Source organism: Pundamilia nyererei, unplaced genomic scaffold (genome assembly GCF_000239375.1).
Source record: "Pundamilia nyererei isolate P.nyererei 1_Seehausen unplaced genomic scaffold, PunNye1.0 scaffold00019, whole genome shotgun sequence".
NCBI classification, from domain to species: Eukaryota; Metazoa; Chordata; class Actinopteri; order Cichliformes; family Cichlidae; genus Pundamilia; species Pundamilia nyererei.
Window position 1 is genome coordinate 1,718,189 of NW_005187420.1, and position 25,497 is coordinate 1,743,685.

Below are 25,497 nucleotides of genomic sequence, written 5' to 3' on the forward strand. Positions count from 1 at the left end.
CTGCACTACAGAACCAGGTGCAGGAAAAACACACATTTATTTTTATCCAACTTGTAAAGCGTAGAAAAATCTAAATAAAAGACTAACATTTTGGTAAAAGGGATCATATTAACAACAGTAAGAAGAAGAAGAATTGTAGAATTTGTCTGGACAGAAATGGTTTTTTCCACACTTGATTCAGCTGTGTATCAAAGATTATTCCTAGAAATCAATCTGACATAAAACAAAACACAAGAAACCACTAATGATGAATACTGACTATATGCTAAAATGTGACACAATCATCCATTTAGTGTTAAATCTATATGGGGCCATCTGTAAGTGAAAACTCATCTCTAGGTATTTACAGTTTTTGTGTAATGTTTATTTTATTATTTATTTCTGCGTGTGTGAAGTAATAAGAATGAAAGTATATACGAAGACTCATTCATGTATTAAGCGATTTCTCGTTTGACCATTATTTTCTTTCATCAGACTTCAATCTCGTTGTCTCAACAGTGGCCTTAGTGATATTAGTGGTATGACATCATTTAACTGAATCCATAAACTTTGCTCAGATAGCAAGATTAATGCCTTTGGTAGTTTGATTTTACACTTTCAAAGTCATAGTGCATTTGTAATGAAATGAAACTGAAATGATTGACAAATATATCAAACTTAATGGGAAAATATAGCAAAACCAAAAACACAAACAGGATGGTGTAAATGGAACCTCATGGCTGATTTTCTTTGGCTGTTCTACTCTCATTGTTAAATTTACTTTAACTGTACCAAAGCATCACATTTCCCATTTGTGTTTTGTGGCTTTTATTTATTTTTTTAATGGAACTGAAATATTTTTCATTCAGTTTAGTGCTTGTTCAACATAAGGACACATTGAAGGCCACAGCCCCACAAACATTTTGAATATTACCACAGCACTTTGAAAATTCAGCTAATCTCGTGTACTCACATACGAAATGTCTCTGCTGAAATAATGAAGTAAAACTAATCATGCAAATAAACACCGACAAAGTTTATATACCTCCTTAACGAACCCAGATACTTTGTTTTGCAGGCATTTTGTTAATTGAACGCACTTCAAACTGTTAATTTGAAGCTAGTTAGAGTTCCCCGAGGCTTTATAGCAATAAAGAATTATGGTTTGTTAGTGGAAGCAAACAGTGGCATTGTTTTTATGTATGTGTGCATCTATTATTCATGTGAGCATATGTGTGTGCGCACGCATGTGTGCGTGCACTTCTGTATGGGCCCTTGAGCCAAATGCAATGTAAGGTGAATTGGGGAATTGAGCTTTTGATGGTGAATGTTCTTGTTAGTGTAAAATATGCTTATTCAAATCCCTGGTGGTCTTTTCAGTTTTAGCAAGGCAGTCAATTTGTGGCCAGGCGAGTCCTGGCTCCATGGATTCCCAATATGTGATGTGGAAGCAGAAATGTTGCAAAATGACAGTCCTTTCAGTGCATGCTGGGCAAATAACGCTTACTCCCGTGGCTTAAAATTGTGGCACTGGAAGCGTCAGTTTGAACACATAGTGTAGCATGAGAATTGAGATATCAAGTGCATATGGTTTGGATGAAATACCAGAAACAAACTTTTAAATAATTAGAGAACTCGTTCTGCACAAACAGTTTCTCTGGCGACTTCATTCAATATGGTACATTAGCTAAGGATAGTTTGTTATAAGTAGTAGTTTCGATGGAAGTTTCTACTTTCATCAAAAAAAACCATGAAAAAAGCTAAAGCATAGTGATGTGACGTTACTATCTGTGTTGGTTTCCACAGGACAGCACAGGCAGTATGTCCGTCTTTATTTTTAAGGCAGCACAGACAAACTTGGGGCAATAGCAACATATGCAAGCACCTGCTCCTCCTGCACAACTTTCATTATAAACGTGTGCACTAATACTACAGACTTAGTAAAGGCCTTCATCTTTTAACTTTTCGATTTGTACAACTTTTATTTGTGAAATAAATCTTCTGCAAGTCCTCATATTTTTACATTTGAATATATAGTGTATTCAGAAAGTGTTTCTGCCCTTTCAAGGTTTCCACATTTTGTTGTTTCAGGCACATCTCCAAAGTGATTCACTGTATTTTTTTCCCATTAGCAATAGAAGTGCAGAACTTTTAAATCACACAGCAGTTTTTTCTTTATGTGTTGTACTAATGAATTAAAACATGAAATATTGAAATAATCCAGTTATATATATAAAACATCACAGATGAAATCTTATGCATCCTGCTTCTGAAGGTTATTGAATTCAATAAACCTGGTGAACAAAGTCAGACATCTGCTGATATGCTATGTTGTATTTCTTGAAAACTTGCAGAAAAAATAGAGCAATCCTGAGTAAACCTTTTTCAGGGTCTCAGAATGGAGCTAGATTTAATTTTCACAAATTAAAGACCTGAAGCATATCAACAAGAAAACACAGGAGGAGCTTTGGGAAGATGCTGTGAAGTTCCTGCAGTGGCCCAGCTAGAGTCCTGACCTGAACCCGGTAGTGAGAATATCATTGAAGAGACCTGAAGGTAGCAGTACAATCCTTTTAGGATCATAAACGAACCGACTAAGATGATTAAGATACTTTAACCACTTGCTGGTAATGAACAAAAACACAAATCTTCTTTCTTGTTCATTTTTATTGTGTATAAAGGAAGAAATTAACAACTGACTACTGTTATAAATATATGTCACAAAAAATGAGAAAGCAAGAAAACACAGTTTCCATCCAGCTTCCCTCCTTTCCTCTTGTGGATATTTAACAAATTGGTTTTCTAGTCTGTACGGTCAGTCTAGCTAATTCACCAGTGGTAAATCCAACCTTTGTCGTCTTTGTTTAGTCCTTCTGAACTCTGTTTTTTCTATTCTCCATCTCTGTGTTCTCATCTTTAGTTTCGGCCAATGACTGTGACTCGGAAGAGAATGCAGAGCTGACCTATTACACCCTGAGTCCAGACTTCACTATTTCCCCTCACGGAACAATCTTCCCCGCGGGACCTTTAGACTATGAGAGACCTAATCATCTGTATGAGTTTGTAGTCATGGCCATTGACAAGGGGGAGGTTCCTCGTACGGGCACGACTACGGTACGGATTAGGATGGCAAACGTCAACGATGAGGCACCTGAGTTCTCCCAACACATGTAAGTAAGACTTGTGCTTTATTGTTTAAGAGAAAGAGAGATAAGCTCTATATTATTCTGTGGCTGATTCCTGCCTGCCTGCCAGTCAGGGTGAAGGCAGGAGAGGCTGACAGTCTTCTGGTGACAGCATGATGTTTGGTGCAGATACCGAAGGACCAACTTTGCTGTGTACTCATTTCTACATTGCCAAAGGCAAACAATCTCCTGCAGTGTCTCTTGGTTAAGTTGTTGAGTGTAGGCTGCTGCACATATATTTTAGGTGCAAGCTGCCATTCACTCTTTTGAGGTGCTGCATACAATTGAATTTTCAGTTGTATTGTTGGCACAGGGGCACAGAGTTTCTCTGCATTTTCTTTCTGCAACTTGTTCAACAGAGGATTTTATTTAGCGCTGAAATAAATAGTCAAAGAATTGAACGTAGGAAAGGCTTGATGTTTGAATTGCTCTTTGCTCCCTTGTTCCATCCTCACGAATGCACAGATTTGCTTACTTTTCCTCTTTTTATGGCACCAACGTGAATATCTATGGGGCTTTAAAACAAGCAATTTCTAAACAATTATGCATTTAATTACATTTTTTAAAAATATGAGAAACAAACCTGTTGAAGCTCTTGGGGCCAAGACAAAAATATGGCCGTTGTCTGAGGTTTTCTTTTTTCGGTTTAATTAAATGCAAGCATTCCTGTCCTCCTTTCTCTGATACACTTGAGTTTATACTTCAGATTCAGTTAAACTGGTAACACCTGTACAAAGTAGAATTAAATGAGTTGAACTAAAGAGCTGTGGGCTGAGGTTTTCAGTCAGCACTGATCCACCATCAGGGCCACATCTACAACACATCTCTTTGAATAACTCTCCTCTCATGGTTGAGTTGCATTGATTCAGCTCCACAATTCCCTGCTGATTTCAAATAGAAATGGATCTATATGCAGTAATTCTTTGGCAAAAATATCTATTGCACATTCCTAAACATGCTGATTTGAAGCCATCTGTGATCAAGTCATTTTAGATGAAATCTGTCACCGGTGTTTCTGTTTGTGCACACAGTCCACTGATACCAAAGTAAATAAGGCAACCAGAACTACTTCTCTTAGAAGTTGAGTGAGCGGAGAGCTTCCCAGTTCAGCATCACAGCTGCTGTTAGCACACTCCCCCTCCCGCTCGTGCTGCTGTGGTGTCTGCATCTTTTAATTGGTTGATTTTTCTGGCAGAGAGCTGGGCAGATTGGTGAGGCAGGGTCAATCAACCATGCCCACCAGCACCCTCAGGAGGTCCTGAACCCTAACTCTGTGTGTGCGTATGCTTGCGCCTATATATGTGTGTGTTTAGTAATTGAGAAGGTCCCAAGAAAGTGAGGTTTTTGTATGGACAGATTAATGTGGTTATAAAGTGCATTCATCCATCGTGCATCTGATATGCATGTGTTTATGTTGTTTATAGAGGAAAGGGACTAGTGTGTGTGTGTGTGTGTGTTTTGGGTTGTATTGACTTACTGTCAGCGACAGCCAAATAATCCATCAGTTCTTCCTCTGTAACCCTGAACCCTCTGTCACAACTGCCCTAAAAACAGTACTTGACAATCTATGATTCATCATTCAGGCAAGAACAGAGCTCCAGAGTCATCCATGCAGGCAAACACACTGGTACAAATACACTTAAATGTGCACACGTGATGACATCTGTTATGTGTTTGATGAAACAAATACAGTAGGGCCAGTTTAGTGGGATTATGCTTTTGATAAGATTGCTTACTTTCCCTCTGTTACTTATGTTTCATTTGCCTGTGTGCATGCAGGAAAAATGTGCATGTATGTTTAGTTACATGTGCTGAGCAGAAAGGAAAAAAAGCACGACACAGAGAGGGGTCATTAAATATATCATTATCCAGGCAGAAAATGTGGCCTATTTATATTGATCCTTGGAGTCAAAGGGAAGCGATAATGAGCTTCCATTTCAACACGTTTTGCCAGTTTATAATGAATCTAGGTTGCAGCTCTCGAAAAATGATGTGACCACTTAAGAGTGGAATTTATTTGAATTTATTTTCTTAATTACACAATGTGTTGATCTTTGTTATTGACTTACTAAAAAGAATGTGATATTTTTTTCATGTTTATATATTAGACCTCAAGATCCTAATATACATATTCTATATGTAAAAGTGGCTGCAGCTTTATCATGTCACCCACTCAGTTTGAAGTCTTTAGTTTATTTTATTGAGCATATTTGGCTGAGACGATGGAAAGTTATCAGCTCCACATGACTAAAACCTAGTATTTTACTCAAGAAAAACAGAGGCTTTGTGGAAAGGCTGGCAGTGTAATTAAATGCTAAATAAATCATATTTAGTCACAAAATGTCATTAAAAATGCTCTGAAAGACACTGCCGCTGTGGTGTAACTGACTCTGCTTTAGTAACTTGAATTAGCTCTGGTGAATTTTCATTCTCCTGGAAGGATAATCTAGTGTTGGTGATCTTTGGAGCCAACCTGAATTGGCTAATAGAGAAACACTTTTTGGCACCAGAAGTTGCCGCTTGTAAAAAGAAATATTTTTCTAGCTGATTTAGTTGAAGTAGTTGAGATTAGTTCAAGCAATCAATCAGCTAACACATCTAAGATGTTAATTCAAAAAATGGTTTGAGTTTTAGCTTGTATCTCATTGTTCAGCCTTCTTGATTTCCCCACTTACCGATACACTTGTAGATTGGCAGATGTTTATGTGGCACTGCTTTACCCCTTGCAAAGGAGAGTTTACATCAGAAGGACTTCCTGCGAAAATAAAAGTTTAAAAATTGAGTGCACTGTAGTGACAGCTTGCTCCAAACAGAAGCCAATACCGGTACCTGTTGGCTGCCAGGTAATGAGCCATAACACAAGGACATAATTGTAGCACATGGTGTCTGTATTTTATTGTCTTGTGTGCTGGTACTGTATCTCTTGCTTCGTCTGCATTGAACCTATCCCTGCACCCTTTGCTTTTTGGACTATATTACACTCTGCAGCATTGAACTGTTTACTTCATATTGGTTAGGGAATGTATGGAATGTATTACACACCACCAGTGGTTGAACAAAAAAAGAGTAATTTGTGGCTATAGGAGATAGGGCTGTTCGATATAATGATATATATCGGATGACGATATAAAAACATCTATCGTTTCATTTTACGCTGTCGTTTGTTTCATGGTGTCGCAAAATAAGCTGTTTATGGCAATATTTTTTATGGTTTTGATGGTCACTTATATTAATTTCTTAAAGTTCTCTCTTTCTCTTATATTTAATATAACCACACTACAGACGGACAAGTGCCTGTTTTTATGCGTTGTGGTTAGCAACAACGACAGTAACAGCATCACGTGTCCGCTTCTTTATGTTCCACATAAACCTTTCACAATAAAGCTCAAAATCCTGTTGAGACTTTTCAAAATAAACTGAATCACGTGAAAGAGCAGATTATTAACGGATGAGAAGTAAAAAAGAGCCGCCAGCTGCTAAAAAATCAAGCTTAGACTCAAACATTAGAACAGGCTTTTCCCCGCAGCACGCCGTGTAATAAATACTCACAAAGAAAACTTCGGCCGTTACAACTTATGTCTAAAACTGTATCGTTTCATGCATCGGTTAAAACACTGGACTCCAGCTACATGACGCGCAGCTGGAAACACTTCCCTCAAGACGAGCTGCCCGAGATTCACAGAATTTACAGAAAATGTTACATTTTTGTGATTTATATCGTTATCGGACGATAGAATTCTTATATCGGGATATGAGATTTTGGTCATATCGCACAGCCCTAATAGGAGATCATGTGGACGGTCCTCACAATGTCCACACGCAAATTTGCTTAATAGAGTCCCAAGTGCTAAAGAGACTCCCCATAGACTTCCCTCATGATTAAAAACTCCTCCACATAAGTTCCAAGTGATGAGTCAATGCGCATACACAGTAGACAGTCATTCAGCAAAGAATGAAAAGCGAGCAAGCTGCTACCATTTTATATTTCCAAAAGAGATAATTAGACAGAACTGAGAGTGAACAGAAAGGGTGTGAGATGTATGCAAAGGTTTTTTTTCACCGTGTTAATTTTATTGAATGATGAGATAAACATCTAAGAAAAAGTCAATAACACGGAGAGCAGAAAAAAGTGTTGTAATTTCCCCTTAATATAAAGTTGCTGTAATGACTGAAGTAACTGATATACTGCTAATTTATCTCCTTTTTAAAATGCACTTGCTGTTTTTTTCTTGTTATGATATATTGATGTGTCTCTCTGGTGCCATCTCTTTATAACTTCTGCTCAGGCGTCACCTGTTATTGTTCTGGGAGATTTCTCCCTCCAAATTAGATTTCTCTTATACAAACTTATTTCTCATTCTGCCTTTTGATTTCCCCTATTGAATTAGTAGAAATGATGATAGAGTCTCCACAGAGCAAGAACAGTGCTTCCGTGGAGTTGAGGTCATGTTGAATTTAAAGCAGACATTCACTGTAGGTTGTATGAAATAAAGTGTTACTGTGAAGGTCAACATGAAGACACATTGTTTTTGCTGTTTAAGCATCCAGCGGGAATTCTGTATTTAAAATAACAGCAATTCATGATTAAATCCTATATGTAGTAATGTTATTCTTTCCCTCATCTTTTTGTTACTTAGTCATGCTCATTTCAAAATAATGAAAAGACAATAAAATGTATAAATAAAATTGAATTGAATAAAACATGTCGAGGAAAGCACTCAGAAAGGGACCATTTGCAATAGAACAAATATACCCTCATCAACCACTTTATTAAGGAAGTTCAAACTGAGCATCAGAATGGAGAAGAAAGGTGATTTAAGTGGTGCCAAAAACAGGCTAGTCTGATTATTTCAGAAACTGCTGATCTGCTGGGATTTTCCCACACAGTCATCTCTTGGGATTAGAGAGAATGAAAAACAGAAAGCATCTGGTGAGCGGCAGTTCCTTAGGTGAAAATTCGCTGTTGATGCCAGAGGTCAGAGAATAATGATGAACTGATGAGTCTTGATTTAGATGGTAGGGTCAGAATTTTATGTAAACAAGATGACCTGTATCCCCATGTAATGTTTGTGCTATATGTGTAAGGTCGGGGGGGTCCCATTTCACTTCAAGGCAACCTGCATGTGACGAATAAAGCTTTGATTGATTGATTGACATCATGGATCCATTACCCAGTGGTGACACTTTTGGGCTCTTAATATGTTAAGAGCCCAAAAGAGTAATGTTTTATTCCTTTATTTATCCAGGTAAAAATCCTATTGGGATTAAAAACCTCATTTCCAAGAGAGACCTGGCATCAAGGCAAGAAAAGTCAAAAAAGTTGCTGGCCATGTCTACATCCCGTTTATGAAGAAAATGTAAATGTCTCCTTGAAGCTTGGTAACACACCATGTCTCAGATCTCATTGTGTTCACAGTCATTGTGTTCACAGTCACCAGATCTCAATCCAATAGAGCACCTTTTAGCATGTGTTGGAACAGGAGATTCACATCGTGGATGTGTAGCCAGCAATTCTACAGCAACTATGTGACGCTACCAAAATCTCTGATGAATGTTTTCAATACCTCACTGACTCTATGCCATGAATAATTAAGGCAGTTCATAAAGCAAATGTAGTTTCTATCCCATTACTAGCAAGATATATCTAACTGAATGGGTATAAACATTTCTACTTTCAGATTCAAAATCAGCTTATCAAGCTGAGAGATCTGAATATGCCCCTAAAGCATGTGGGGTACCAGGAAATCACTTAAACAGGTTTCAGATCATTGTCAGTCACCAGTGTAAGTAGGCTTTGATATCAGGTATCTTTTTTAAAAGTAAAAGTCCCCCTGTAATTATACCTATGCATTACATTTTCACAGTTGCCTTTCATCACTGTTTTTCCCCCCTGACTCTAAAATGTAGTAAGAATGGAGCTAAGTCTGCTTTCAAACACTGGACCACAACACAGCAAATGTGAGGAATATTAATACAACATATTCACATTTCTAATCCACCACTTTTATATTTATTAAAAAACAGAATCTTTGTATCAGCAGTTGGAGACCCTGCTTACATCATGTTATTACAAACCCAGTAGGATTGCAACAGACCATCAGCCATGCATTCAACACTGCTTTCCTCTGAGGTTCTGACTGGAAATCAGCTTTTTTTGTTGCTGTCAGAACTCAGGTATCAGCTCTGCTCATCTTTGCATTTCTATAAAGCAGTATGACAGAGTGGTTATTAATATAATTACGTACAGATGAATGGGAATTTATACAGTGGGCTAAATAAACACACAGTAAGCAGCAGTTGGAGGGATCAGCGCGCACACACACACACAAACTCTCCATTATCCCCATGTCCCCCTTCCTTTCTTCATCTACGATTTATCTGGATAAACTAAAATAAAATTTTATAATTAAATTCTGTAATTAATTTACACAAGTGACATCAGGCATCAGCCTAAGGGACGCCAACTATTCTCCCCAGATCAACACAATAAAAACAAACCACATTGTAAAACAAAAAGTTTAAAAAGTAATTAGTGTGTCGGTGTGTGTGTGAGGCCTTTTTCATTTAATTGAAACATCGATTGGGCCAAATTAGAGTTGTGGTAGAGCCCCAGCATGATTGCAAAATGCATCTTATTGTAGTATAACTGCTTCTCTTTGGATTCCCTCGCTGTGATCTGGCCTCTCCTTTCTCTGCCCTATATTTTTTACAACACTCACAGAGGCAGTTGTTCATGCAGTGGACGAGACTGATTTAAGTGTCACCAAAGATCAGCTTAGAATTTGTCCTGAAAAGAAAACTCAGAAATTGCCATAACAGTGGAATATTACTTCTATATGTATTTATGAACTTTACATCATTCTTAGCTCAATATATTAACTTTAATGGCTCGCAATGTACATATAGGTCATTCTTTAATCCTGTCCAGGAGGAAAGGGATATGCATTGTTTAGTGATGATCACTGTCTCATCAAAAACCTCTGTACAAGTTTTCAATATATGTAAAATAATCATCAAAAGCTAAGAAACAACTACTGAATAAACTCACTCATGAGATTACTTTCTCAAGTTCCATTTGCAAATGATAATTGACAAAGTTTAAAAGTCACTTAATCTCTTCTCAATAAAGGTTGAACCCTATAAACATATTCAGTTTTGCACTAGAAACAATAAAATCCTTTGGTTTTCCTTTAAACACTCTCCACAAAGGAATAGTTCAGTGCTTTTTTAAGGCAAGAAATGTACTCCTGTTTGTCTGTACTAATACTAACTTCTTAGCATGAAAAAAAATGTTGCCGAATTGAAGATTTGCACAGTTGTTTACATTGTTTTTCTTCTAATCCAAATGATTATTTAATTCCTCCAAAATCATTTGGTCTACTTTATTCTAATTTAGATGTATTTATAGAGTATTCTTGTTTTGTTAGTGCTTTTAAACTGATTGCAATTGGAAGGTTGGCTCTATGGAAATGTAGCCACAGATGGTTGAAGTTTCAAAAAGCTGATGTGCTGTGCTGTCAAATACACACCGACATCAGCTATTGTAACCATTTCGGCCTTGTTGTAATCATAAACCTGATTGTAAGCTGCCTACATTTGAATCCATAATGGTTACTCTGTCTGCATCTGAAATGCAGAAGTCAAGTTCATGTAGGGAGTCAGGACAAAAGAGGTTTACTAGACTCTGTGAAGGAGTCATGCATAAATTCAGCTGCACAGACATCAGCTGTAATTTTGACATCAAATTGCAGACAGAATTGCACAAGTAGGCCTCAGTTCTTTCCGGCTTTCAGGTGAGATAAATACAAGCAATTATCTAATGATCTTTCAAATAGCTTCCTTAGACCACAAGTGGAAGCCAGTTGATCAATGTGCCCTATGTGCTCTTAGAGACTGCATAATAAAGAAACAAAGCACAGCATCTCCCCTTACCTGACTTGGGTATTGATCTGTAGGGAAGTGCACGGCTTGTAGAGTATGAGCAGAAATTACTCAGAAGCTGCAACAACACTTTACAAACGAGCAAATGAGTGGCACATCAGACATCTCCCCAGGCAGAACTAGTCCAACAGAGGCAGAAAGACTGCACTGACAGAATATGATCAGTGTTCATCTCCAAATAAAAGTACCTTGTTTTCAGTGAAAAATAAATAGTCCACCACTAGAGTGACAGGCGGATATATTTTTAAATCAGCCTGTCACAGTTACTAGACCTGCATTTTGAATGTGCACACTCATGTGGGCAGGCAATGAGTCATTGATGAATGACAGCAGAAATAGCAGATCTTTGAGTCTTGCCTTTAAGTGCACACACAGATGAGGCAGTAGCTGTTGGTTAGCAGTCTGTGGTGATAAGGACTTCTCCTTAGTCTGCTCCTTTCTGGCAGAGATGGTGCCCTGTGGGGAAAAGTGTATGTCAAATATCCCGAGTGAGTAAATAATATATGAAAGGACTTCACAATGTGACGTAATGTCATTTTTTGTGCTGCAGGTAGTCTGGGATGCTATTATTTCATACCTTCCTAAAACAAGGGTCCACCAGTTCACTCACTAACTTTAAGTTGGCCAGGTGTATGGACTTCTTTAAGAGACAAGCTCTAGCTGTTACAGTAAGTTAGCTAATGCAAGCTAATACGTTTGATTAAGCAATCATTTTGCTCATTTTGGGCAACTTGTAAAAAATCAATTTAAATGGCGCCAGACTTAAATTGTGACTTTATACTGTTTTACTTGTTGTCCACTAATGCCCACTAATTTAGGTAACTTTAAACATCCATTGCTACATATGAGTAAATATCATTTGATGCATGTCACAGTGCCCATCTCCCTCCTCTCGCCTCTCTTTTGCACACATGCAGCTCTACTGTTTTGTCAGAGCCACCGCACAATTAGCGACTGCAACTGGTTGGACGACATTAATCAAGTGCAACAATAAAACTACTAAATCATAATGCTATTTAACCTTTCTGCTGCACAGCAACCTGTCACTAGCTGGATCTGCAGCCACAGACAGTCTATGCTACACTGGAGCTAAAACAGACCCTTGACTAATTCCCTGAGGTGTACAGCAGCTGCGTGAAAGTGAGACAGATGGCATCTTGTAAAGCCAGAGTGGCTTTTTAGTAATCTTGAAGTTCTAGAAAATGAAAATATGGTTGTATTTTAATATGCCTGGCATATAACCCAGTCACCTTAGCATGTGTGTGTTAACCTGCAACAAAACAAGGCTACGCCCATATTGTTTCTGAATATTTCTGTTTAGCTGAATAGGAAATAATTTGCTAGGAACACTCGTCTTCTTTCATAGATTCTCTGAAGACCTGTAGATAGCTGATTCTGCAGCTGACACAACCGGATGAATGGAGATCCAGTTTAAACGTTACTCTTCTAAGACGCAACTTGGAAATGCTGCTGTGCTCTGTATTTGCAAGTTGTAGACAAACAGGATGAACACGGATGAAGCTGTTTGCAAATACTGCATCTCATCTTTCCTTTCCTAGAAAGAGAAGTGTCTGTATGAAAATCACACCATCTGGATTTCCAAATACCATGTTGGTATTTTGGTTGTGACAGAAGTCACACAAATTAATATCTGAAAATACTTAAACAACTAAAATAAAACTGTCTGCATGTCAGAACACCAGTAAAACTCAACAACCAAGTACTTTGTCAGGTTTTTCACACATTACAGGCTGCGATTTTCAGACAGATTAAAGGCTGAGATTATGATTTTTTTAATTATCACTATTATTTCTAGTCAGTTAAATGAAAAGTGCATATTTCTCCCATTTTAATTTTTATTGTATTGTTTTAATCTGAGTTCAGCAAGCTGCCAAGCCTGTAAACTCACATTGTGAAAAATGTAACTCATCTTTAAAAATTTGCTTGAGACTCATCGTCGTCATTTAACCACCAGTATGGTTAATTTTTATAGTAATCATGAGGTCTTCCATTAAATATTTGCAGTTTTATTTATTCAGATGTTTCTAGTCTTGATGCCAAGGCAGTTCTTTATGTAGCACTAACCATCCAGAGAAGGTGGCATGCATTATGTAATGATCAGCTATTTACATAAAGGCAGCTGAAATATGTTTAAAGAATGTAGAGGGTCAGTTTCATCTTAACAAGTTGAAAAGGGTCAACCTTTCAAGAAAAGTTTTGCTTTCAAGCACATGAGTGGTTTAGAGATGTATGAGCAAGGCCATAGAAGAGTTCAAAGCTGAAGTTCAAAGTGTTACACAAAGCTACAAAGATAAAAACTGAAGCAGAATTTCATAGCAAAAAGCTGCACTGAGCTTGGTATGTGAAGCCTGATAGCAAATATACATCACATCAAATTAATAACTTATACATGCACATGTAAATATACGCTTTAAACTGATTCAAATGCCTTGACTTGCATCAGTGTTTCCTTAAAAGGATTGCTCCTTTGTGGGGATGAGCGGTCTGGGGCAGTCATCACGTGCACTATCAAGCAGATATTTTTGCCTTCTCAGTGACTGTGTCCAAGAGAAGCACCGCTACGGTGTCATACCACTTTTCACAGTAAAGACATTATCAGCCAGACACCAAGCCCAAAAAGTTTTTGATTCATCAGACCAGAGAATCATTTCTATTGTGTTCAGAGTCCTTTAAATTCATTCGGAAACTCCACACAGTCTGTCAAGTGGCTTTAACGCAGAGTGGCTTCCGTCTAGCTGCTTCACCACAAAGGCCCGAGTGATGGAGTGCTGCTGAGACGGTTATCCTTCCAGCAAGGTCTCTCATCTCTGTAGAGGACTTATGAAGCTCTGTTAGAGTGACTGTTGGGTCCCTGGTCACCTCTGAACAAGGACCTAATTTTCAGAGTTTGGCCAGATGGCCATCTCTGTAGAGTCCTGGTGGTTTTTCCATTTCACAATTATTGAGACCAGAGTGTTCTTGAGAACACTCTGAGCTATAGAGATGGTCTCATACTATTGCACTGATCTGTGTTTTGCCTCAATTTGTCACGGACGTGTAAATAGAGTTCTTTGGACTTCATAGCTTAGGTGTTGGCCCTAACATGCAGGTCAGGGAGGTAGCTTATACAGATGTGCAGTAGAGATGGACTCTAGGAGAGTTTTCAACATCTCAGGCATTAATCATGCAAATGGGATGTGTCTAGGCCAGATTCTGAAGTGCCACAGCAAAGGCACAGTATTTGTAAAAGAGAAACCCTTTTTTGAGTTTTTCCCTTAATCGCATCCCTGTATGATATTAATTGATATGTTAGATGAGGCCTTTGTCTTTGACCTCATGGTTAGATATGCACACTTGCTTACAAGGGATGCACCCTTAAATGTTTAAAAGCTTTAAGCAGAACTGTGAAAGCATTTCTGTCTAAGGTGATGTTTACCCTTCACCTCTGCAAGAATCTCTTCTTTGCCATTTCCCTTGAGCGACAGATGTGCAGACCTTTGAAATTTGATTAGTGTTCAGTCACGAGTGTCCTCTGGAGTGTTGAAGAATTTGTGAGTACTGTGCTGACAGCTACTCATGCCTGCTCAGTCTTGTTTTATTGTAGGAATAATCATAAGATTACTTTCTATATGTAAGTTGCTATACGATTCTTTTTTTTATGCGAATTGCATCTAAAAGTGAATTTCTGAGTTATTTCTCCTCCCCTGTATGCTGCTGCTCAGGAATCTGCTGGCTTACATATTTGCATCTGCTCAGGGACTGATTAACACCTGGGGCTCAAGGAGGAAGCAATTAACTATCTGGTATGACATGGAATGTGCAAAGCTGCATTCAGAAAATAGATTTCTCTCATTAAACAAGTGGCCTTTAACACACCTCTGTTGCATGTTGTTGATTCACTGTGTTTGAGAGTGGCTCCAGATATGTTCCACTGTTATTACTGCTGACTTAAAACTGAGAACCACTTACACAGTCAGGCCCTTTATGGATGTAGCTGTAAACATGTGATGAAACTCTCTTTGGTGACAATAGGCAACACATGATGACGTAATGCCAGGCAGGAGGAATGAGCCATTTTTGCTTATTATACAGTCGAATATAGACAAAATGTTTTGGGAAAAAAATGGAAAATGCACTTTTTCCTTAACTTCACATTCTTCCAATTGTTGCTCTAATTTTGTCTCCATTCTTTAAACAACAATGTAGCAAACCTGCGATTTTTAGTGTTTCCTCAGCAGTTATGGCAAGTAGGGCTCATCATTTTCATAACTAAATTGCAAATACAATAAGAGATCTATGATATGTAGAGAAGGTGGTGCATTTGGTTGATAATACAGACCGTGTGTGACACAGTTACAATTCATATGAGTCAATATTTTTTACGAGCTTCCTTATGAGCTGTTTTGTTCTACGTGGCGGATTGAACTGCTGGTCCTGTATGGATTAGATGAAATAGATTTGAAAATTGACAATGCAGCTGTTGAATGTATCTCATTTTCACCATGTGTGTAGTTGAGGTGCTTATTGTGCTCTTGTTTTTGTGTGTTTTATCAGATATCGGACGTTTGTCTCAGAGGACGCAGGCCCCAACACATTGGTTGCTACGGTGCTGGCAAAGGACCCCGATGGTGATGGGATCACGTATAAGATCACCACAGGAAATGAGGAGGGCAACTTTGTCATTGACAACCAAAAAGGTTTGATAACTGGACTGTTTGTAGTTTTCATTCGATCGTTAATGTTGAATATTCTTTTAACAACTGCTTGTTTCCAACTCCATATTTGTATTTTTGAAAACTGCTACATGATTCATCCTTCAAAAGCAATCCTTATTTGTCCTACACTGGGCCGTCTTGCAGCCCCTCAGTTCAGCTTCTGTCTGAGCAAAATGGTTTATTCATCTTGCCCCTCCCCTTTCTTCTGATAGGCTGCAGCTAGAAAAGAGGAGGTTGGAACTGGAAGTGGGTGGGGCTTCTGTGCTGACCGACAGAGCTGTCTAAGGATATCTGGCTTGCAGTTTAAGTTTAACAGTTTTTACCCCACAGAGATGCCTTACTCTTGGAAACTTTCAAACTATCTATGTTTAAAAGCAGACACATAACAGAAAATAAGGAAAAGCAGAATATTTTTTTTCTTCTACATGTAGATTATGTACAGAGAAGAATTAAGAACTTGTGCAAACACCCCGCCCTTCAAATATGTGTTTCATATGAGTTTTCTCAGCACGGTGGCACGGTGGTTAGCACTGTTGCCGCACAGCAGGAAGGTCCTGAGTTCAATTCCATCAGGGGTCTTTCTGTGTGGAGTTTGCATGTGCTCCCCGTGTTTGTGTGGGTTCCCTCCGGATACTCCGGCTTCCTCCCACCATCCAAAGACATGCAGCTTATGGGAAAATCCAAATTGCCATTAGGTGTGAATGTGTGAGTGAATGTGAGTGTAAATGGTTGTCTGTCCCTGTGTGTTGGCCCTGCGACAGACTGGCGACCTGTCCAGGGTGTACCCCGCCTCTCGCCCTATGACAGCTGGGATAGGCTCCAGCGCCCCCCGCGACCCTGAAAAAGGAGAAGCGGAAGCGAATGGATGGATGGATATGAGTTTTCTGTCCCTCCTCTGTGGCACTGTATTTGAGACGGTTTCATTGCCTGTCTTTTTTTGTTTTTTTAAAGCTCAAGGAGACTACATGTTTGAGATACATTTCCCTGCTCCATGGTGGTGCATGATGAATTATTTTTATCTTGCTGCTTAAGATTTTAGGGGAAGAATCCTAGAACCTCAGGCTGCTTGGGGCTCTGTTATTATTTTGCTCATCACCCATTTAGCACAAACCCTGAAACATCCACAAAGTGTTCTCTTTCCACAGTTATTTTCACCTTGCTTTGCAGTGTTTCTTCCCTGCTCTATTTACATACACCATATAAATATAAAAGCTCTGTATTTTGTCAAGTGTGGCCCCAGGGGGTCTTGAAAATATGCTTTATAGTGTGTGTTTTGGTTTAATGTCCTTCACCACAGCTACCGTTCAGTGGATGAGGATGCTTCACTGGCGCTCCTCTTACTGCTAGCAGCTTTGTAAAAGATATTGAAATTCTGACAGGTCGTGTCATAAAGACATTAGAATTACCAGCCAAAGTGTGAAGACCATTTTCACAGTCCCTCAGTAACAAAATACCATCTGAGGTTTATAGTCACACATCTCAACTTCCTCCGAGGCAGGTGCAGTAATGCCAGGAGCAATATGAAATGGGAAGCTGTGTTAATGACACAGTGTGTGTTTTGTGTGTGTCCGGGAGCCGTAATAGTGGCAATTTCATTGCGGTTCGACCCTTTTTGTAAATTGAAACCCCCTTTGAATCTGCATTTCACATCACAGGCTAATACGATGACTTTTACAAATTCAATTACTCAACTTCAAGGCGCAATTTCCTCTGTTCACCTGCAATGACATTCACTGTCAGCTGATAGCAGCGGACATTTTATCAAGCAAAGAAAAGATTTGTAGCAATACCTCGATTTCGTCACCTATCAGAAGATGACTCTTTGCCATTTAGATTGTTGGCTCTGCTCGGGTTTTGTCACACTGACCTAATTTTTGCTCGTCATCAAAAGTTCACTTTTTAATTCAAGTTTCTTTCAGGCTTTCTCAAACTGACAGCGTGCGAGGTTTGCTATATGGGAAAAGTTAATGTTGACACCTCGCAAAAACTAATTGAGCCAAATTCATGACACTTGGTGAAGACATGCTAGACGTGCATGGACAGTGGAAGACTCTAGACCGGGATCACGTTCCTTAAAACTGACAAAAAGGGGTGTTAGCTGAATTTCATTCCCAAGTGCCCTTCAAGCTAACCTGTTTTCATGCAAAATAGATGCCAATGTCTCATATACACATTATTTATAGTTGGCATATACTGATCAATTTAGCCGTTATCAGTTTCTTCATTTTCATCTCTTCTCTTAAGGTCATTCTGATCAGAGGCTGCTCACTGACCTACTCGGCACAGCACACATTTATACTTGTCACTGTAAACCAGCACAAGCAGTTTCAGGACCTTCAGCTGAAGAGATGAAGCGATAGCTGTCATTTTCAGTCTTCTCTTTTTTGTTTTTAGCTTCTTTTCAGATTTCAGATTTAATTTCAAACGTATCAAAATGTTTTTCTAGAAAAGGCTAGGGTTTGGATCTTTATCTGAATTTGAGTTTATGGCACATTGGGCTTCTGCTCAGGCTAAAGGTGGGGAGAGTTGAGAAATATGATACGATCAAAGGATGAAGATACAAAAATAAATCAAACACATTAAGATGAGATTAAGATAACTCTTTATTGTCATTGCACAGTCATACATAGTACAATAGTACAATAGTACAATGAAATTGGAAAACTGTCCCACGTCGGCACTACATACGACACAACACAACATGACACGACACATCACAACACAGTAACTTAAATTAGTAATCAAATGACGAATAAGTGTATGTGTATTGCACACTGTTATTATTCCATACTTCCACGTTCCTAAAATAACCAGTAAAATGATAGAAATCATGTTCTTTATTATAAGTGTGCACTTATACTCCGAGGGATACAACTAACTTACACTACCAACATTTTTACTCTAGTACAAAGATGCATTGACTTGTTCGTGGATGTGAAGATGTTTTGCTTTGCTTTTTTTGTTTTTGTGATTTAGAAATACAGTATGCTATCGATTTTACTTTTTATTTCAGTCCTTCTCAAAGCTTGTTTCTTTGCAATTTGCAAGTTGTACTAATATTAGCATCATAGGTAAAAAAGGAAATCTTTGGAAAATGCACATGCATTTTCACAGTATGATGATGGTGTTTGGTGTGTCCACCTTTTGGCTTTTACTGGTTGAAAGCATCAACTCGGTAGGCATTAAATTTCACTGAATACGTTCATGTTAAGCTAGGATTCTTTTGCAATGTTCCAGAAGCTTCTCTGATGTTAGGAGTCCTTGGCTTCCCCAGTTTTCAGGCATCGCTGAAAACGTTAAGTGGAGTCGAGTTCAGGTGAATGTGGAAAAAAGTCCATAATGGTCGGCACTCTCTACTTTTCTTTGGCCTTCAAGTAGTGAAGCAAAGCGATTTGGGGCATTTGGGCTCATTATCCTGCTGCAGTATCAATCCCTTTCCACAAGTATGAGGTGTATGGCTTGAGAGAGACTTCTCCTTGGTCTGCATGGAACTGATTTGGTGCAGGAGTCCTAGTGTAGCCAAGCACACCCAGATTCCGAACATTCCTACTACAAAATTTCACTGTGGATTTACTTTAGTCTCCTTCTGTCTCCTTTATATATCCTTTTATGCATGGTTACATATACTTTTTTTTCTTTTTTTTTCTTCTTTAATTTTATTCAAATGCTGTGACACGCTGGCACATCTCAACCCACCCCAAGCATCTGGCCTTAGTTCCCCGAGTGGTTTAGAGCTGCTACTCATCTTCTCCCTTTGAGAGAACTTTTACTGATGCATTCTTTTAATTTCCTCAAGTACAAACATATTTTAAGTAGTGCTGTCAGCGTTAATCTCGTTAAAATGACGTTAATGCCATAACCGCATTAACGTGGCAAATCACCGTTAGCGAGTTAATGCGGATCACCCCTTTCTATCCACCTAGCATGCAGATAGCATAAGAACCTTTGTAACACAAAGACAGTATTGTAACTATAATGTAATTACTGGATTTAGTAATTCATTACTTTGGAATGTGTTTTCAGTGTCTAGCATTCTTTTTTTGCTTGCGTCAAACCAGTTTAGTGGCTGGAATAAATGAGACTTTGGGACATTAAGGATGGGGATGCTATTTGGCGAGTGTAGCTGGAGCAGGAAGACAGTGTTTGACTTCATATCCATGCTAAAACCACGCTTTAAATTGTTTCAGAAAATCTTTAGTTTATGTTTGACGTCATTATTTCAAGTTTAGTTCTGATCTTCAGAATGCCATATTCAGCATCATTCTGCAAATCTTTGAGGGGATGTGGAGAATCAGATCGTTTGTAAGGTGTTACCAGAAGGAATGCAATTACCTGGATCGCATATACAAAAAAATCGAAAAATGCATTCTGCATCAGTAAACTAATTAGACAGTTGGCCAACATATAAATGATGTAAAAAAAAAAAAGTCAGTATACATGGAATCTCTGTGAACATATTTCTCCATATGAATATGATGAAATTATAGGCAAGAGGCAAGACTTTTGTTACTGGAAGATTTCAGGACTGTGTTCTATTTCTAGTCAGGGTAGCACTGACATTTAAGTTGCCATATGGGCTATGTGGAAACAGAAGAAGCACAATGTGATGTCAGCTGTTGTCTGAAAAGTATTTAGCTCTTTAAATGTATCTGCATTCATAAATGGTGACCAGCAGACAGAGCAGGAAACCTAAAGTGGAAATGGGCTTAAAAAATGGGCCTAATCGCCCAGAAGCTCACACATCTGACAATAGCCAATGGGTTGTAAGATTGGGATAGGTGTAACATACGTTTTCTTCTGCAGAAATCCAACTCGCTTTGAGCATGCGGCAGTGTCCGTCCTCTGTGTCACTATCATATTACATTCCTTTAATAAGCCCATCTTTAGCTGTGATGGATTTACAGTAGATCCACACTATGACATTACACAGTTTGTCTGCACCAAAGTGTGTGAGCCAAAGTGTGAAACCATAATGCTTGTAATATGATCCAATATCTAGTTTCAAAGAGCCCAATATTTGGTCATTAAAAGTATTTTATGATTCTTATAATGGAAGGCGAGCACATTGGATTCCGCCCACCCTCTCCAGCCCATCTCATTCTCCCTCGGCTACTGATGAAAATCGTTTATTGCCTCTTCTCCCCTCTTGTTGCCAGCTCCCCCTCTCACCACCTATCCTAAATGTCCGACAATCATTCAAGTGATTATTTTCCTCCCTTCCGGCAGGAGCAGCCTTGGCGGACTCCCTCTTCATGTTAATTTGCCTGTAACTCACCGCAGAATACAGTGTGTTTCCCTGAGATTTAAGACACCCATTAGGATGTGAGCAGGCCGGTCAATATGATGATCACGCTCTTCCTATTAAAACCCATAAATACTAAAACACCCGCTCTGTTGGATGGGAGGAACTATTTATTGACAACTGAGGGGAAATGCTGCAGCCAATAAACATGCTTCTATCATTTCCCTTTTCCCCTCACAAGTTTTATGGCATTTTGGAAGACAGTATTTCCTACAGAAGGAAACTCAGTAGCTGAGTTTGTTTTCAGTGAAGCCTCTTAGGTAAGTGTGTCATAGTGTTGTCTTGTTTTATATCTGTTATTTATTCTTTCCTCTTGAACCGCTTGCCTTCTGTCTATTGTGTTGGGTCTGATTCGCTGACCTGTGTGTGATCCTAGCTTTATGTAACAAACCCACATACTTTTGCCCTCATTCTTCTCCCTGGTCCCCCCCGGCAAATATATTGTTATTCTCTCCCTCGCTATTCCACATCTGACTCTTCTTTAAAGCTTCTACTTTTTTTTATCTCTCCTGGCTCCAGCCTGGATTTTGTTGCATGATGCTGAATGGAGGAAGTGCTTCCTCTCTCCCTCTGTCCTCCATTCCCCACCCCACTGTGTCCTTTGTCTGCTGTGTCTCACTCACCCCTTGCTTCGTCCTCATCCTTCCTCCCTCCTGGCTGCCTTCATGTGAAGTGACGGATGCTTACTGACCCACAAGGAAACATCTTCTCCATCTCCAGTAGGCTATGATATGTGCTGGCCCTGTTAACGGCAGCAAACACACACACATGCAGAGAGTGTCAAACTCATTGTAGTTTTTTGAGTAATACACATGCACACGTACATAAAACAATTTGTGTATATGTACAACAATATATAAAATAAATAAGATCCAAGTCTGACAAACATATACTTGCATGGTAAAATCCATAAATGCAATATAAGCAAACCTGAACATGTGCAGATGTTTACATGTATGAATGTTCAGGATGTGTAGATCTACATACAGGCCAGTGAACACTACCAGACACACACATGCACACCCTGCCATTACCCATAATGGCACAGGGACACAGATCTCATAGATTAGAACAGACGCTCACTGTATGTTTTGTTCTTAGAATGTCCTAAAACCTTTTCCATGTCCCATTTTCAACCACTTACCCAGCATGTGTTTCTCTCATCTGAGGCTTTTAGGCCCTATTAGATGTTTATGCCAACCCAAAGCAGAGTAAAGCAGGGATGAGACTAAGGGGCGCCTCCGGTGATCCCTATACGTGTAACATGGTGAGCGAGCTATAGCCTCTCTCTGTGTCTGCCCGCTGCCTTTACTGAACTGGTCGCATTTATCTGGCCCTCTGTCGCAATTCATTAAGCATGAGTGCACTACGCAGCACTGTTGGAGCAGTGTGGGTGGAAAGAGAGACAGAAGAGTGGACTAGTGCTTACACTCTTGATGCATCCTTCGCATTGGTATACATGTTTTTGAAAGGTTTACTTCACGGTCTGAAAGAGTCCCACTTTCTGATATCAGGAATCTGCATACATACATACGCCATTTCTGCTGTTAGTATGTTTGCCTTTACCACTGCAAAGCAAGGGTTTATTTAAGGACATTAGCAAATTTGGGGGGAAAATGCTCAGATTGTAAGACATGAAGATGTCTTTCAACAATGAAACACAATTGATGTAAAATCATGTCTAAGGGTTTCTTTGAATATGTCCAAAGCTTGTAAAGTCAACCAAATCTGGTTTTAACCTCTTGGCTATTCTGAGTGCCATGGCCAATTAACAGGAATTCGGGGTCTCCAGAGGATGAATTGTAATGACTTTGGTGATTGCTGGGGCTCTACTTAACGAACAAAATATGTCAGCCTTTGCCAGCTAAATTGGCACTCTTAAGTGTTATATTAACAGAATTAGCATTTAAATAGATATATGCTTTATTTATCCTTTGTGCCCAGTTTTCATCAACCCCAGTTGGTTGCTCTTTTTGTAACAAACAATTGTTCTAATTTTAGTCTCATTGTACCTCGTTTTTCTTTATTTTCTTTGTATTTCAGTGTCTCGTAAGCCAATTCTACAATGCAACCCCTATCAGCCCCAGCCACGCACCGTACAATAGCCTATTTGGGTTGGAATAATGAGAAATTCAGAGAAAACCATCTAGGTTACTGTCTTTTTAGAGTATGAGCAAATTGCTTCTTCTTTTTTTTTCTTTTTTTCTTTTTTTTTTGTCCCACACAGTAAAGATGTTCATATGACAAGGTGGAAGGTTTAGCCATGAATACATTTAACTTCTGAAATGGCCAAACTTCAGCTGGCAGTCAGAAATACAAGCATCGGATAACCTGCCTATAATTAAAACACTTTTGCTGGTCTTGAACTACAAGACCAGCAAAAGTTGGGCTTGGAATACAAGGAAACAACCTTTCCTGCAATAATTGTGAGGGACTCCCATCTCATACAATAGCTTTAATACTAAAGCCTTGCCTCATTCTTGGGTTTGTCCATGTCAGTATGAATATTTAACTTCATAGTAAGATGGAGAATTTCCTCCTTTCCCAACGTTTTTCTTTTTTTGTTTTTTACAACATGAAAAAAGGGTGACAGTTAAATGCTTTTTATTGTAATTACCAGAAATATTGGCATAAAGGTATGGCCTTTTTTCAAGAAAATTCACTGGCCAATCAAAAAGCCTGACTGTTCAGTTTGTTGCTGTGCAGCCCCGTGACAATATAATGGCTGGTTGTAAACGATGCCCTTATCAGTTCGTGAATTAATTCAAACGAAATAACAGCTAAGGGAAGAGCTGGAGAGGTGAAGACTCATTGAAGTACCCTTTAATTACCAACCAAGTGCAAATGTGTGTACAATGAAGTATGTGTTACTGTTGTGTATTTCTCATTAATTAATGGATTGAGTTGGAGCTAGTTTTCTGACACTAGTTTAATTAATCTTTAACAAGTTAACATAATTATATACATTTCTTGAGCAAACACACTGAATGCACTGTTCTTAAAATGAAAATCTGATGCATGTGGGAAGTTTTTAGAAAAATAGTCACAATTCTCGTGGGATTCGTCTGTGGGATTTTGTTTTGTGGTCAGTTTGTTTTGCATGGTTATTGAATTATAGTTTCAACTTGGTCTGTTGTTGTTTTGCTTCCTGTTAGTTGTGTGTTTACTTTAGGGTGTTAAGTCTGCAGTCGGGTCCTTGTACTTTTCTTCTTTTAGTATTTAGTCAGCTTGTCATTCACTGTTTCATTGTTTTGGTTTCATTATGTCCTGAGTGTCATTCACTCCATTATATATGCAGACTTCACTTCTGGTTATGGACGTTACTTAGTTCCTTCAGTGTGTTGTTCTGTTCCTTTTTTTGTCTTCTCCCTCTAATTTCCTTCATGTGTTCATGTTTTCCTGTTTCTGTAATTGTCACTTCCTGTTTTACTTTGGTAGCTATTTGTCCCTGTGTCTTACATTTAGCTTTTCTTCCTCTACTGTCATTGTGCTGATTGTGTGCACCTGTGCCTCACTTCAGCTCTGTGTAATCATCATTAGCCATTAGCATGTGAGCGTTAATATGCCTTCTCACATGTGCTTTCTTTGGAGCTTGTTCCCTGCTTGTTTATCAGCTTGAGTTTGTCACTCCCCTCTGGGCTTTGTGCTTTCTCTGAACTTCACATTGACAGAATAAAAGGTTTTCTTTTTCTTTATTAAGTCTAAGCCTGCACTCACTGGCATTTCAACATAATTCCAGCATTATTAGTTTGATTTTGACATTTCTGCATGTACCTCTGTCCCCCCTCTTCTCTTTTTATATGAGCCATTTCTTACTTGGCTTAAAGCGTAAAACTTTCCTTTTAGATAAAACATGTAATTAGGGCTGGATCAGGTGACCCTGAATCCTCCCCTAGTTATGATGCAATAGGTCTAGGCCGCTGATGGCGTCCCATGATGCAGTGTGAGTGATTTTGTTTTCACTCACTATGTGTTTATACAAGTAGGATTGTTGTTGTTTTTGCTCTGTTTTCTCTGTATTGTTATAGGATCTACCTTACAATATAAAGCGCTTTGATTATTAAAATATAATCATATATTATATGATATATTAAAATTGAATTAAATGTATTTCTGTTACAGGTAAAAAAAAAATCTAAAGGGTTTTGTTTTTAAAAAATCTTGTCAAAATTACATATTAAATGCTTTTTGGTATTTGCATCATATTTGCACTGGTAAAAACAAAGGAAGCTAAATGTTGCTTGTCTGACACTAGGTTAGTTCATCTTCTGATGGTTTTTTTTTTCAGTGCTTTTGAAAAGATATTTTACAACAATGCAGTCTCTTTACCATTTCTGCACTGACAGGAACCCATTTTGCAGTGTAAGGTGTTTAT

General features: G+C 38.7%; 1 protein-coding gene across 1 annotated transcript in view; it reads left to right on the top strand.

Moving 5' to 3' along the window:
* Positions 1 to 25,497, top strand: part of LOC102206054 (neural-cadherin-like) — a 366,907-nt gene that overhangs the window by 161,550 nt on the left and 179,860 nt on the right. Inside the window, exons 8-9 of the mRNA XM_005726436.2 lie at positions 2,900 to 3,149; positions 15,660 to 15,802. Coding sequence (XP_005726493.2) covers positions 2,900 to 3,149; positions 15,660 to 15,802 — 393 coding nt within the window. The remainder of the gene's footprint in view (positions 1 to 2,899; positions 3,150 to 15,659; positions 15,803 to 25,497) is intronic.